Source organism: Ahaetulla prasina, chromosome 3 (genome assembly GCF_028640845.1).
Source record: "Ahaetulla prasina isolate Xishuangbanna chromosome 3, ASM2864084v1, whole genome shotgun sequence".
In the NCBI taxonomy this organism is placed as follows: domain Eukaryota; kingdom Metazoa; phylum Chordata; class Lepidosauria; order Squamata; family Colubridae; genus Ahaetulla; species Ahaetulla prasina.
This window is the reverse complement of record NC_080541.1, coordinates 203,677,141-203,691,002: the sequence shown is the minus strand read 5'-3', so window position 1 is coordinate 203,691,002 and position 13,862 is coordinate 203,677,141. Positions and strand designations below refer to the sequence as shown.

The following is a 13,862-nucleotide window of genomic DNA, read 5'->3' as shown; positions in this document are numbered from 1 at the left end:
TCCTTGTGTTGACGTTGATGCTTTCAGGTTTCCTATTTGTGACTTTGGCTTAAACACTTTATGTGCCTTTCCAGAAGCAGATAACTGTTTATCTTTTGACTCGGGATGTTAATCTAGATCAGGGGTATCAAACTCATGTCGCCACGTGATGTGTCGGGACTTCCCACCCCCCTTTGCTAAACCAGGCATGGGTATGGCCAGCACACAACGCTTCTGGCCCCTGGGCCTGGAGTGGGACAGCCCTGATTTAGATGAACCCTCAGTTTGATACAGATAGGCTCTGCTATGGTAACTAGATTTCAGTACTGTAAATGGTGTAGAAGTCTATGGCGTATTCCTTGCCAGAAATTTTAAATTCATATAACTACTGTGCTACCAGTTTTCTGTCTTTTAATTTATAACTGAAAAGGAAACAGCAACAAGAAAGGTTAAGTCTTTGGAACTTTCTGTATAACCTATTCAATATTACTTAGTTTTCTCCAGAAAGGTTTTATCATCTCATTAAAATCATCTTAGTAATACTTAGCCATTCCTGTCTTTGACTGCTGACTAATGGGGCGCTGTCAGTATGAAACAAGCATCTAAGGAAAAGAGAAAACAAAAGGCAGCACATACAATTGGATAACTGAAGTCAGATTCCATCAATATAGTTGCCTCTGCTCTGTGGCATACTTCATGCTGAGAAGAGTATTGCAAGCTTTAAATGGTGAAAGAGATGATAACAATACCAGTTGGACAAGATGCCATAAGGAATTCATGATGATATCAGCTTCCAGTTTAGTATAATATCTGAATTGTGCAACAGTGATTTGCATTCTTCTCCCAAATCAGAATTGAAACAGAGATGAAGTTAAGTTGATTTGCAACCAGTAATTATGGTAGATATGCTTGTTTAGGATAGCTGGTCTGATAAAGTATACTTATAATTACCATTCCATCTTAAAAACTTATATTGAAAATGAGCAATAAATATTGTGTTGCATTGTAGAAAATAGAGAAAAATTGCATTTTGGAATGTTTTCAGTCTAATTTTTAAAACCATCTGTATGTTCTGTCATAAGGTATACTTAAGATCTGTGGAATTTACAAGTGTGTGTGTGTTAAATGCAGCAAGATGGTGGATATGTCACCATGCGCATATGCAAAGCATATGGGGATAGTATTGTGTCCCACTCTAACTTGTCTATTACACACACATACACACACAGGTCACCATTGGTTATTTTCTTTCTTTTTACTATGTTATTAAATCAAAGGGCTGAACTTTTTCATTTCAAAAGTCTGACAGGTATCATTGCAGAGTTTGAAAATATTAAGTTATCAAGGACTTTACACTTTGCAATAGGATAATCTTTGTTCAGACATATGCCAACCATAGTTAATTAAGTTTCCTAGTTCTTGCATAGTCTTTACTTCATGTTGTTTTCTAATTTTTCAATTAAATTCTAAATTGTTTTATTATGAAATATTAAACAATGTAAAACAAACATAATAAGGATTATTTCAAATGGATGGAGGGATAAGAATCTACAAAGCTTTCACAGGCAATTATTACTGTTTTTTTTATGTTACAGATTTTATTTTCCAATATGGAAGATATACTTGATGTTCATAATGACTTCCTGACTGCTTTAGAATATTGTTTACATCCGGAACCTCATTCTCAGCATCAACTGGGAGATGTTTTCTTAAAATTTGTGAGTATGTTACATTAATATACATCTGCTGGGTTGGGACTAGACTTGGAAATTGTGTATGTTGATGCAAATTAAATATATTGGATTTGGCAATCAAGTGGTTTCATGAGACATCTGAATTGATGTAAGAGCAATTTAAATCGGGGCGTCAAACTGGATTTCTTTGAGAGCGGGATCAGCATTGAAGTTCTCCTCCGTGGGCTGGGGGGGAGAGCAGGGGGAGAAGACAGGACGGACACCTCCTGCAGCAACCTGCCGGCCAAAACGGGGCACAGAGGGGTTGTATGCAGCTCCCTCTGCCCTGTTTTCGGCCTGAAAGGCTACCTGCAGCGTTCTGCCAGCCAAAAACAAGCTGTGTGGATGCTTCCCAAGACCCCCACACAGCCCATTTACAGCCAGCAGAGTGCTGCTGGAGGCCGGGGAGTCCAAAAATGGGCCGCAGGGTCCCCACCCGCAGCCCGTTTTAGCTGGCAGAGGCACTGTGGGCTGGTCCTTTGATATTCCCAGGCCGGCCCCGCGGGCCAGATTTAAACATCCGCCTTGAGTTTGACACCCCTGCTTTAAGTAAGAGTAAGCCTCATTTCTTTAACCTCTTGTTTGGAGAAACACAGAGACTCACAACTCTGCTTCACATCTTATTCTAAGCCCAAATAAATAAATCACACCAGATTAGTATGCCTGTAAAAAGGGGTACACTTTGTCTCAATTATCTGGGGAAAGGACTGCCTCATATATGGGGTTTTAAACAAACTTTTTTCCTGAAAACTGGAAACTAAAATGCCTGTAACATTGCCAGGATAAAGGGAGAGTTTCAGACTTGAACTGAATTGTGAAAGACCTTTTACATCTTCTTCATGTCCATAGCCCTCCCTATCCTAATGCATGTCTATAACCTTTTTTTAGGAGAAAAAATCTAATTCTGTAGAGTTTTTTTTTTTTTTGATAATGTCAAAATAACTTGATATGGTGTCCATTCCTTCATTTATTGAGAAATCCAGGGGTTGCCCTTAAGGCACATCCATATGTTCCCCTAACTTTGGCTCACGCAGGTCTCACCAATTGTTCTTTATGAAAATGTTTGCATAGCTTTCTTCTTCTCCTTCCCAGCCCCATAGCCAAGGCTAGTTCTGAATACTATACAGACTAATAATATCTTGGCTCACTAGATATATTTGTAGTTGAAAATAAGAAAGTATGGATTCTTCTTCATCCCTTTCCTCCCTCTCCTCCTCCTCTCCTCCTCCCCCACCCCTCCCCCCTCCTCTGTTTTCCTAGAGTTATTCCCACAGGTAAGTTATTCCTGACCAAACACAGCATCCAAGTTATGTCTGCATTTTGACATATATGGCCGGAGAGGCATTTCTTGCACAAAAAACTGACCGACTGACTGGTCATCTGGGCCTGACATTGGTTTGGCCTGTGTTCAGCTCAGCAGTATCCTGGTGGACAGACAGTCTAGCAGTTCTACTAAGAGGAGTAGACCTCACCACCAAAAATATGACTTATTGATGGGGCAATATCAAAGGATAGTTGAATAGAAGACAAAGAATTGAAGAAGATCACAAAGTATCAAGATCTGGAAATCAAAATTGAAAGTTTATGGTATAAACCAGCTATGGTGGTCTCAGTGGTTATCAGCACACCGAATGCCATATCAAAAAATTTTGGATGATGCTTAGAAGATCTGTATCTTGGCAAAATTTTCATCTCTCAATTGCAAAATGCCACATTGCTTGGATCTGCACATATACTGCACTGATAGAATATGACATCCTAGGTTCTTAGGAAGAGCTCAATGTTATGAAGGCACCAGTTAAAGACTTTACATTATTGTGAACAGATAATAATAGTAATAACAGTAATCAAAAAATAATAATCAATAATAGTGCTGAATATACAGTACATGGGGACGTGGTGGTTCAGTGGCTAAGACACTGAGCTTGTCGATCGAAAGGTCGGCAGTTCAGCAATTTGAACCCCTAGTAACAGGGTGAGCTCCTGTTACTTGTCCCAGCTTCTGCCAATCTAACAGTTTGAAAGCACGTAAAAAGTCCAAGTAGAAAAATAGGGACCACCTTGGTGGGAAGGTAACAGCGTTCCGTGCACCTTTGGTGTTGAGTCATGCCGGCCACATGACCACGGAGATGTCTTCAGACAACACTGACTCTTTGGCTTTGAAACAGAGATGAGCACCGCCCCCTAGAGTCGGGAACGACTAGCACATACATGTGAGGGGAACCTTTACCTTTTATACAGTACATGCAGTGTATCTGTATCAGGAAATAGGCTAGCTGCATATTCCTGTTGCCTACAGATGCCTACAGAATTGCAATTACACATGACTGTCACATGTATAATGCAGGAATTCATCCAGTGTCTTTAGTAATGTGGTAATATGTGTAGTGGTCTTAAGTTACAGGGTAGCATACTGAAAGAATTTGCTGACAAAGAAAAGGTCTATTTTTAAAGAGTTCTAATCAGTGATCATAATATGCTTGATTATGCAGGTTCAGTTTTCTGAGGGTAGTGTCTCTAATTATGTAACAGATAGTTTCCTCATCCTTTGAAGAAACCTCAGTGTCACCCAGAGAGAAAATTAAATACTTAAAGCACTAAGTAATTTTAAAGCATGGCTTTCATTCTTGTGGTCTTGTGCATGAAGGACAGCTGGTAAGACATGATGAAAGCCCTCTGGCATCTTTATAATTATTGAATATATTGAACTGTGGTTTGCCAGGAGATGTCATGATCTAAATATAATCTCTAAAAATACGGCCAGTGTCACAGAGCTGCAATCAAAATCAACAAAACAACATTGGGTGCTATTTCCCAAGCATAAGGTCAGCTGCAAAGAACTGAGTGATATTAATGGCTACAATACTAAAGAACTAAGTCTTATATAATGTTTTCCTTGTATAAATTCCCATGTGTGCTCCATCAGGCACTGGAGCTTTATTTATCCGTTATTGGGATATATGTTGAAGCAGTCTTCAACCTGGTGCCCTTCAGACATATTGGGATGCAATTTCTATTTTCCCATACAGCACAGGTATTGAGATTATGAAGGATTATGGTACAAATGTAGCTAGCTGATCTTTTGTGAAATATACTTTTTTTGTAACCTCTGTTTGTAATTTCTTCCTTTGATTCAGGTCCTTAGTTCTAATTCAAATTACGAACAAGGATGGGAAAAGGTGTTCCAGGTTTATGGAAATGCCTAGTTCTAGTCTTATAGTATAAATTGGGTTGCATTATGATTTAGATCAGTAGCATCCTAGCACAATGTGGATCGATCTACACAGACTTGTGGTCTCTGTCTTACTGATTTTGTTAGCACAGTTAGACACTCTGTGGTCTCTTCTCATAATCCTAAAAGCTTTAACCAAAAACTTTCTACTATTGACCTCACCCCATTCCTAAGAGGACCATAAGGGGCGTGCATAAGCGCACAAACATGCCTACCGTTCCTGTCCTATTGTTTTTCTTTTCTTTTTCCTATATATATATGCTTATACCTTTATATACTATATAACCTTTCTGTATGATAGTTACATATATTGTTGTGACAAAATAAATAAATAAATAAATAAATAAATAAATAAATAAATAAGTTTATTTTATTGGAATGTTGGCAGGTTATTGCGATGGTTGAATTCTTAAACTCAGACAGCTGTGGAGTTATGAAGGGCAGTTCATTCCAGGGGTGAAATGCTCCCGGTTTGGACTGGATCGCCTGATTCGGTAGCAATGGCGGGTGGTTCAGAGAACCAGTAGCAAAAATCTCTGCCTCCCCTCCCATGCCCAGCTGAGCCGCATGATCATCAGAGGTTTTGTTTTGTTTTTTACTTTTAAAAGCATCTTTTCTTTGGCCGTAAAAAAGTAAAAAAAAAAAAAAAAGGCTCTGATGATCACACAGCTCAGCTGGAATCATCAGAGGCTTTAAAAGGCATTTTTTCTACAAATTCTTCAGCCAAAGAGGTTGTAGAAAAAATGCTTTTAAAAGGCTCCTCTGATGATACCAGCTGAGTTGCCTGATTGTCAGAGGCTTTTCTTTTTTTTTAAAGGCAAAAAAAATGCTTTTAAAAGAAAAGAAAAGCCTCTGACGATCAGGCAACTCAGCTGGGATCATCAGAGGATTTTAAAAGTATTTTTTCTACAACCTCTTCGGCCGAAGAGGTTGTAGAAAAAATACTTTTAAAAGTTTTTTCTTTAAAAAAAAAGTTGGCCATGCCCACCCAGTCACATTACCCTCCCCACCAAGCCACACCCACAGAACCGATAGTAACAAATTTTACATTTCACTGGTTCATTCCATACCCACTGCTGCCCAAATGGACTACTACAGTATGCTTTATATGGGCTTAGTCTTGAAGAGTATCTGGAAGCTGCAGCTGGTGCAGAATGCAGTGCGTGCAAGAGCCCTGGGCACCCCTAGGATTGGGCATGTAACACCAGTTTGCTTCGGATCTAATTCAGTAAGATACCGATAATAATAGCAAGCTTTAATTAACATACATTTCTTTTCTCATTCTCACAGAAGGAAAAGTTCATTGTATATGAGGAGTATTGCAGCAACCATGAAAAAGCACTCCGGCTTTTGATGGAACTGAACAAGATCCCTCCTGTGAGAGCATTCCTATTGGTAAGGATCAATGGTACCATAAATTTCTTTGTTATAGCCAACTCCAATACTTAAAACAAAGGGAGATTCATAATAGCAATAACACTTAGACTTATATACTTCTTTACAGTGCTTTTAGCCCTCTCTAAGCAGTTTACAGAGTCAGCATATTGCCACCAACAATCTGGGTCCTCATTTTTACCCACTTTGGAAGGAGTCAACCTTGAGCCGGTGAGATTTGAACTGCTAAACTGCAGCTAGCAGTCAGCTGAAGTAGCCTGCAGTACTGCACTCTAACCACAGCGCCACCTTGGCTCTTAAGTGCTCATAAATGCTCCAGACTGTGGTAAAACACAGTGGAAAAGATTTGCATTAAAAAACTGTAAATAATACTATTCCCTTGGCATCCAGTCCCAGCAGCACTAGCAATTAAAAGTGCTAAATACCAATTCTGTTTTAATTATTTTCTTGAAAACCATCAGGGATTGCCACATCCAGATCTCTGGGGGTAAACTGTTCCATGGGGATGGATTAAGAATGAAGAAATGTTGTTTCCTGGTCCCGTCTTGTACTGTCACATGTGGGGAGGGAGGAAGTTTCAGCATCTCTAATCAGGAGGTATAGACTGAACAGATTGCATTATTAAGTTTATTATTATGCTTCTATGCTGCTTCAGTCAGTTGAAGCTAAATCATTTATTAAGGCATACTGAACATAAAATATTACTAAAGCTTATATATTAAAATGCATACCAAAAAACCAAATACAAATATATATATAATGAGACCATAATAAAAAAATAAGAACAATTTATTGCCAGAATCCATCATTTATCTAAGGTATATTCATTAATTCAGCATTATCAGGGTCTCATGCAAGGTCCCTCTTACTGTTTCCCCATAAAAACATTTATGACTCTTAGTCCAGACCTATCCCAAAGGTGCTTTTCCAAAAGGCAATTGGACTTTCTTAGTTTTTGCTTGAAAAAATTTCGCTTCTCATCCAAGAAGCTTCTTCAATTCAGAAGCTTCTTCACTTCTTGGATGGGAAGGAAAACCAAGAAAGTCCAGTTGCCTTTTGGAAAAAGCAATGACTTGGATGATTGAGAATCTCCATAGACATTTAATGCAGATCTGTTTTTTTTGTCTTGTACATGCGTTACGTCTATGTTACATTGTTGCCGGTGGGCACAAGCTTGCTTACTTTAATACAATTAAAGCTTTCACTCCTTTTGTCCCTAGTGTATTAATTTACATCTTTGACTTGAATTATTGAGAGGAAATCTAAGTACAGCTGTTATTCCAGCACATTTCCTGAACTTATTAATTGGATTGCCAGGAAAAAAAATCTATACCCTTATTCATCATTTCACAGGCTTCTTCAGTGCCTAGGTCAAACTTTAAACTACCAAAATGAAGCCACCTTCCTGGCTTTGTTGTTGGCCAAAATTTCATAGGCTGAGAAGATTTTGGGGTTGTGTTAGATTGTTTTTCTTGAAAAACATTTTAAATAGTTATCTGTGGTATCTATATGGAAGTCTGTTCTTGTGGTTTGGTAGTTCCATATATAGCAGTAGCAGTAGCAATAACACTTAGACTTATATACCACTTTATAGTGCTTTGAGAGTCCTGTCTAAGAGGTTTACAGAGTCAACATATTGCCCCCAACAATCTGGGTCCTCATTTGACCGACCTCGGAAAGATGGATGGTTTGAATCAACTTTGAGCCAGTGAGGAGCGAACCACTTGTGGTCAACAGAATTAGCCTGCAATACTGCATTCTAACCACTGTGCCACCACGGCTTTTCTGCTCTTCTTAATTTCCCTCTTCCTATCTCACCAAACTAGTTATGCCCAGCATGATCATATCACAATAAAATGAGAATAAATAAAAAAATTAAGAGACATTTGGCATGCTTTTGATTCTACCAGAGGTGGGCTTCACATAATTTAACAAGCGGTTCACCTAGTGCAGAACCGAAAATGTGCACCTTCTGTGCGGCTTCAAACACGTGGTGATTTCATGCGCGCAGCTTCCAGCCACCTTCTCGGGCAGCCTCAGTGAGTAGGGCGGGTGAGGCACGAAAATCAGCTGGGCTGCGTGAGCGGGGCGAGCGAGCAGAGAGTGAGATATATAGGACAGGATAGCACCAGGGCGGGTGGGCAGGCCCAGCCACTGGTCGGAACTACCAGTATAGGTGAACCAGTCTGAACCAGCAGCAGCCACCTCTAGATTCTACCTAAGAATGATCTTTGATCCATTTTTAATGGCTGAATTTTTGTAAAATTGTCAAATGTTTTAAAATGTTGGCATTCTTAGCGCTAAGTTCTCACACGTTTTCTCTGTCTTACAAGTTTCATGTCAGAATGGCAAAAACATGTAAGATTTTTTAAATTCTAAAATATTGTTTTTAGTTTGGTGGTGGGTCTACAACAGGAGTGTCAAACTCAAGTTGCTTTGATCTGTCCTGCGGGGCTGCCCTAGAAACAGCAAAGAACCGACCCTCAGTGCCTCTGCCAGTGAAAAGAGAGCTCAGGAGGACCATATGCGGCCTTCCCAGGCTCCATTTTGGCCACAGCGGCCTCCTGCAGCCCTCTGCTAGTGAAAACAAAACCCGGGGCGGTTTCCCTGAGCTCTGTTTTTACTGGCAGAGGATTGCAGGAGGCTATTGCGGCCGAAAACAGAGCTCAGGAGCCCATTTTCTCTAGCAGAGCGCTCGGCTACCACAGGCGCCCTCAACACAAGTGACATCAAGCTGTCCATGCCCATCCCATTCATGCCCCCCCCCTCTGCCGAGGTCAAGCACAACCCTGATGCGGCCCTCAGTGAAATTGAGTTTGACACCCCTGGTCTAAAATATTACTTAGGGATTAATGAATGCATTGGTTCCCATGCATTTTCACCCTAATTTAAAGAAAACTTAGCCCAGAGGCGTGCAGTCTGAAGCAGAGGTGCTCTATGTCAGCGGTCACCAACCATTGGTGGTCCGCGAGAAAATTTTGGTGGTCCATGGAGAAATCTTCGTATTTTGCCCGTGCAGCCTGGTGGAGGAGCTGCAGTGCAAGCAGGCCGAAGCAGCTATTGTGATGGCTGAAAGCTGTGGGAAGCACAACTTGCACTTGCAAGCGGTGCATGCGGTGTGCTGGATTCATATTAGTGGTCCATGCAATTTAAAATTATGAACTTGGTGGTCCCTGAGGTTAAAAAGATTGGGGACCCCTGCTCTATATGGTCCCAAAAAACTTTAGGTGGAAAGCGAACATAATAAAGAAAGGTGTAGAAGTTTCTTGGAACAAAATTAAAATAATTATATTGTAAAACGCCACAGCAGCAACGCCTGCTACAAATTACAGTGATGCTAAAATAATGACACGTGTGGAAAATGTCATCGCTTAAATGTTCCTGTTTTGCATCCTAATATCTGACATAAATATGTAACCTGCAGCATTTGGGCGATGATCCAAGTACTATCATTCCCTCCTCATTCTCCTGCTGCATTTTATATATATAAAATGTTTAGTAAATATCTTAGCATTTACAAGGACACATGTTCTGGGTTGCTTAATGCTATAGTGATGGTAGTGATATGTTTTTCTCGCCATGTATATGTATAGATCCGAACTAGACTGTGTTGTTTCTCTGTGTCATATAATATATATGGGCATATGCTTATTTATTTATTTATTTAGTCATTTTTATGTAGGGTATATTGGAGGTAGTGACCCTTTGAGAGCTGTAAACAATGAAATTTCATTTTAATGTTTGATGATTAGTGATCAAACTTTGATCAAACTTTGATCAAAGTGTCAGTATAATTATTCTAAGTCTTCTAAGTCTATGTTGATTGGAAATGCAAATATATGGATATATTTATATGCAGATGCCATCATGTTGGCTAAGAACCCAAATGTTAGAATATTTCATTCCTAAAAATATGCATTCCAGCTTAGCTGTATATTTTATCTGTGAATGGGATGGCTATTTGGATAAAATACACATGGCTATCCAGATGTTTTTGTGTTGTACTATGTTGTCTTTAGAATTTATAGTGAAAACTGTGTTGAATTGCAATACCAAGGCTTATGAAGCCACAGCCTTTGGCAGTGCTTGGTCGGGAGATTTTTTGGGAACGCTGTGTCAGCCCTGGGGGCCATCTTTCTCTTTGGATCTTCAGGACTGCTACATTTAGTGCACAGGCCTGCTGTGGGAAAATGAGGGGGGGGTTTGCATGGAGTGGGTAGAGATATATAGCCACAACATTCTTTCCTCTGGGAGTTCAGCCTGCACCTGGAGAGGCATGACTGGGAAATATTTCCAGTTGGGACGGTGGATTGATTGGACCATGTGATGGACATGTGGGTGCAGGGGAAGGGACTTTGACTTTCCTATGGGTGGGGAAAACCTGGGGGCTTTCAGATTCGGGTTTTCCCAGATGTGCCAATATGACATCCCTAATAAAATGGAACTTTGAGGGAATGCCTGTCTCAGAGTCTTATTCGGTTGGGGGTGTTACTTGGAACCTTGACACCCTATATGTAAATCAGGGGTCCCCAACCTTTGGTCTGCAACCCGGTACTGGTCCCTGCCCATTGGGAACTGGTCTGCACAATTGGCATGCGAGCATGCGATGCTCCATTTATGCAATGGGTAGGTGGGTGCATCCCTTCTTCTCCCCCTCCCCACAAACCACTGCCAATCCGCAGGTTGGGGAGTGCTGCTATATATGTAAACTTGAAGAAACACAGATTATAAATTTTTAATAAATAAAATATTCCTTTTCTCTATGTATTAAAAGTATTTTGATACATTTTCTTAGTCCATCATCGTATAAGGCTCTAAAGTTAACCAGCTCTACAAAATGTTATTCATTACTATGGTATCTTGAGACATTTTGAGTGAAATGCAATATTCTTATTCTTTTCTGGTTGCAGAGTTGCATGCTTTTGGGAGGTAGAAAGACTACAGACATTCCACTTGAAGGTTATCTCCTAACTCCAATTCAGAGGATTTGCAAATACCCACTTCTCCTCAAGGTAACACCAAATGAAGACTTTGTCCTGATAGTTATTTCCTTGGATTCTTGTCCTGCAATTTTTCAGTTTTCTTCATTGCATGAAAAGTTCCACTTACCTGCTTACAGGTTGTTCATAAAACTTGAATACAATAAGAATGATTTTTATGGCTTACTACAAATTGATTCACCCAGGTAACATATCATTTAGCTGTTTCATTCCTGATTATTTTACAATGAATGATTTGAGGCATTGTAGAGTTGTTGTTTTGAACTAAATTTGAATCATGCTTATACTCCAATACTCCACAATGTAAAAATATATCGTAGTAAGTTTAAATGGCAATGTTATATGTTTAATTAGAAAGTACCACTCCAAATAAGAGAAACAGTTTCATTTTAAAAAGCAGTATTATCAGAGTAGATTCTTAGGAATAAAAATTTAAAGGATTGGTTTTAGTTTATGCATTCTGTCCTTTCCCCATTCATTCATTCATTTGAAATTATATCATGAATTTGGGGAGGCAAGATTGTGTACTGCCTTTTTCTTTCATTTATCTATTTATCTACTGTATATTTCATCTACTCTTCTGATACTACCTAGCTTATAACAGATGAGACAAAACAGTAATAAAATTATAAAATAAATCCATAAAATCAATATATAAATTATTAAAAATGATAAACCCATAGTTATTTTCAAACAACATGAAATATTGTCTTACAGATAAAGAACATGTAAATAAATGCACATATGCCAACAGAGTAAAGGAAGAAAGCATTACGATATACGAGGAGAAAGATTTAGCTGATACAAAACTTAATTCTGAAAGCTTGGGCTGTCATAGAGAGCTACAAATGTGTAATCCAGCAATATTGTGTGAATTTGAATTGGTGGACAAGATCAGAATGGGGATAAGTATACAAGAGAGATGTGCAAACATGCCTTTGCAAATAGAAAACAGGACTGACCTTTTCATGAAAATATATGTCTTAGTGCTAATAACTTGAGATACTTGAGATAGGGCAATGCTTCAAAAGTCCAGAAATCTTAATCCCTTTTTACATACCTAAGTCTATGAATCAGACTCTTAAAAATTAGTTTGTTTTAAACTGCTGCTTGAATTTTTGCAAGAGGCCCAAAATAATCATTGGGTCAAGGCTAAGCAGGAAGGGAGGGGATGTTTATTCCATGGATTTGCTCTGGGATTATGGGTGACACTTGGGAGCCTTCTCAAAGCCTCTAGAATAAGATAAACAGGCCAAGGAAGTTGGGATTTGATAAAAGTGCCCAGAATTCATTCCAGACTACATGTTTTACTTCCTTAAGCATCCACATTGATGTGGATTACTTGGTTGGCTTTCAGTTGTATGTATGAGACGGTGTAGAATTGACGAAAAGCAGAAGAGCAGAATTGGTACTCCCTAGAGCTGCTTTCACACAACCTGTTTAGCCTTGCTAAGTTTTCCTGTTACCTGGATTCATATAGTAAGCATAACAATAACCAAACACATCAGGTTCATGTATTATGGTAAGTCAAAAAATATATAATTAAAATTACAGCTGACCAAGCTTCTTATGCTGTGCAAAATAAATCATGAACTGATCTGCTTAAGCAAATTGTGTGAATGCAATTAGTTGCTGCCAAACTGTAATTTTTACTATGGTGGAAGAAGAAATTAATTATATTGATTAATTTAATTATTACTTACTCTTAATTCAAGTCTTGCCCACATTTATACTCTTACTGCAGTTATTAATCTATGCCCCTGCCACTTGAATCTGCTCACACTGCTCTTCCACCTTTCTAAAGGACAAGTCAGGGCCTTAACTCCAAATATCAAATAATGGAAGCTGAACAATTTAGGCTGCCGATAGTGGATACTATCTCAAGTGCATCAAGAAGAGAGATTCTAGAATAGACTGAGGAAGCAACTTGGATAAGCTGTGAAACCTTTTGAACCAACAAGTCCAGTTTCTATGGCTCAACTTCTAGAAGACTTCTAGAATAGATGTTGTTGTTTCTTTTTCTCAGCAAATTAATTATGTTAGGTAGCAAATAAGGCATCTTTCTACTGTATGATTACTGCTCCATCCAGTTACATGTAGACTAAGAGTCACCATGGATGTTATGTTAACAAATTTTACATTCTTTTCATCTTACAATGGTGATAAATGTCCCCATAAATACAGAGGTCTTTCTTCTCCTCCCAAAGTCATACAGTTAGACAGTCATACATCAAGCAGAATTTGCTTAATGTGGATTCAGCTTTAGATTTCATTCTCTCAGTCGGGGAAAACGGCCGTCAGGAATGGGTAATCTCTTCTCGTTGCTGATTGGACCGAGTCTTTTAAATTGTAGTTTGTGGTCCCCGCCTCCTCCTATTTCCCTCCAGCTTTTTCGACTCGGTTTTTGCTAGGACCGGAGCGTTTCTTATTACCTCAGACTGGGCTTCTAGTTTGAGGGATTGAGTTTGTGGTAAATTCAGTGTTTAATTAGGTTTTTCTCTTAGCGAGTACAAAATTTTTTTT

General features: G+C 39.1%; 1 protein-coding gene across 1 annotated transcript in view; it reads left to right on the top strand.

Moving 5' to 3' along the window:
• PREX1 (phosphatidylinositol-3,4,5-trisphosphate dependent Rac exchange factor 1) overlaps positions 1-13,862 on the top strand; it is a 265,515-nt gene that overhangs the window by 118,768 nt on the left and 132,885 nt on the right. The window contains exons 3-5 of the mRNA XM_058175593.1: positions 1,575-1,697; positions 6,235-6,339; positions 11,250-11,351. Coding sequence (XP_058031576.1) covers positions 1,575-1,697; positions 6,235-6,339; positions 11,250-11,351 — 330 coding nt within the window. The remainder of the gene's footprint in view (positions 1-1,574; positions 1,698-6,234; positions 6,340-11,249; positions 11,352-13,862) is intronic.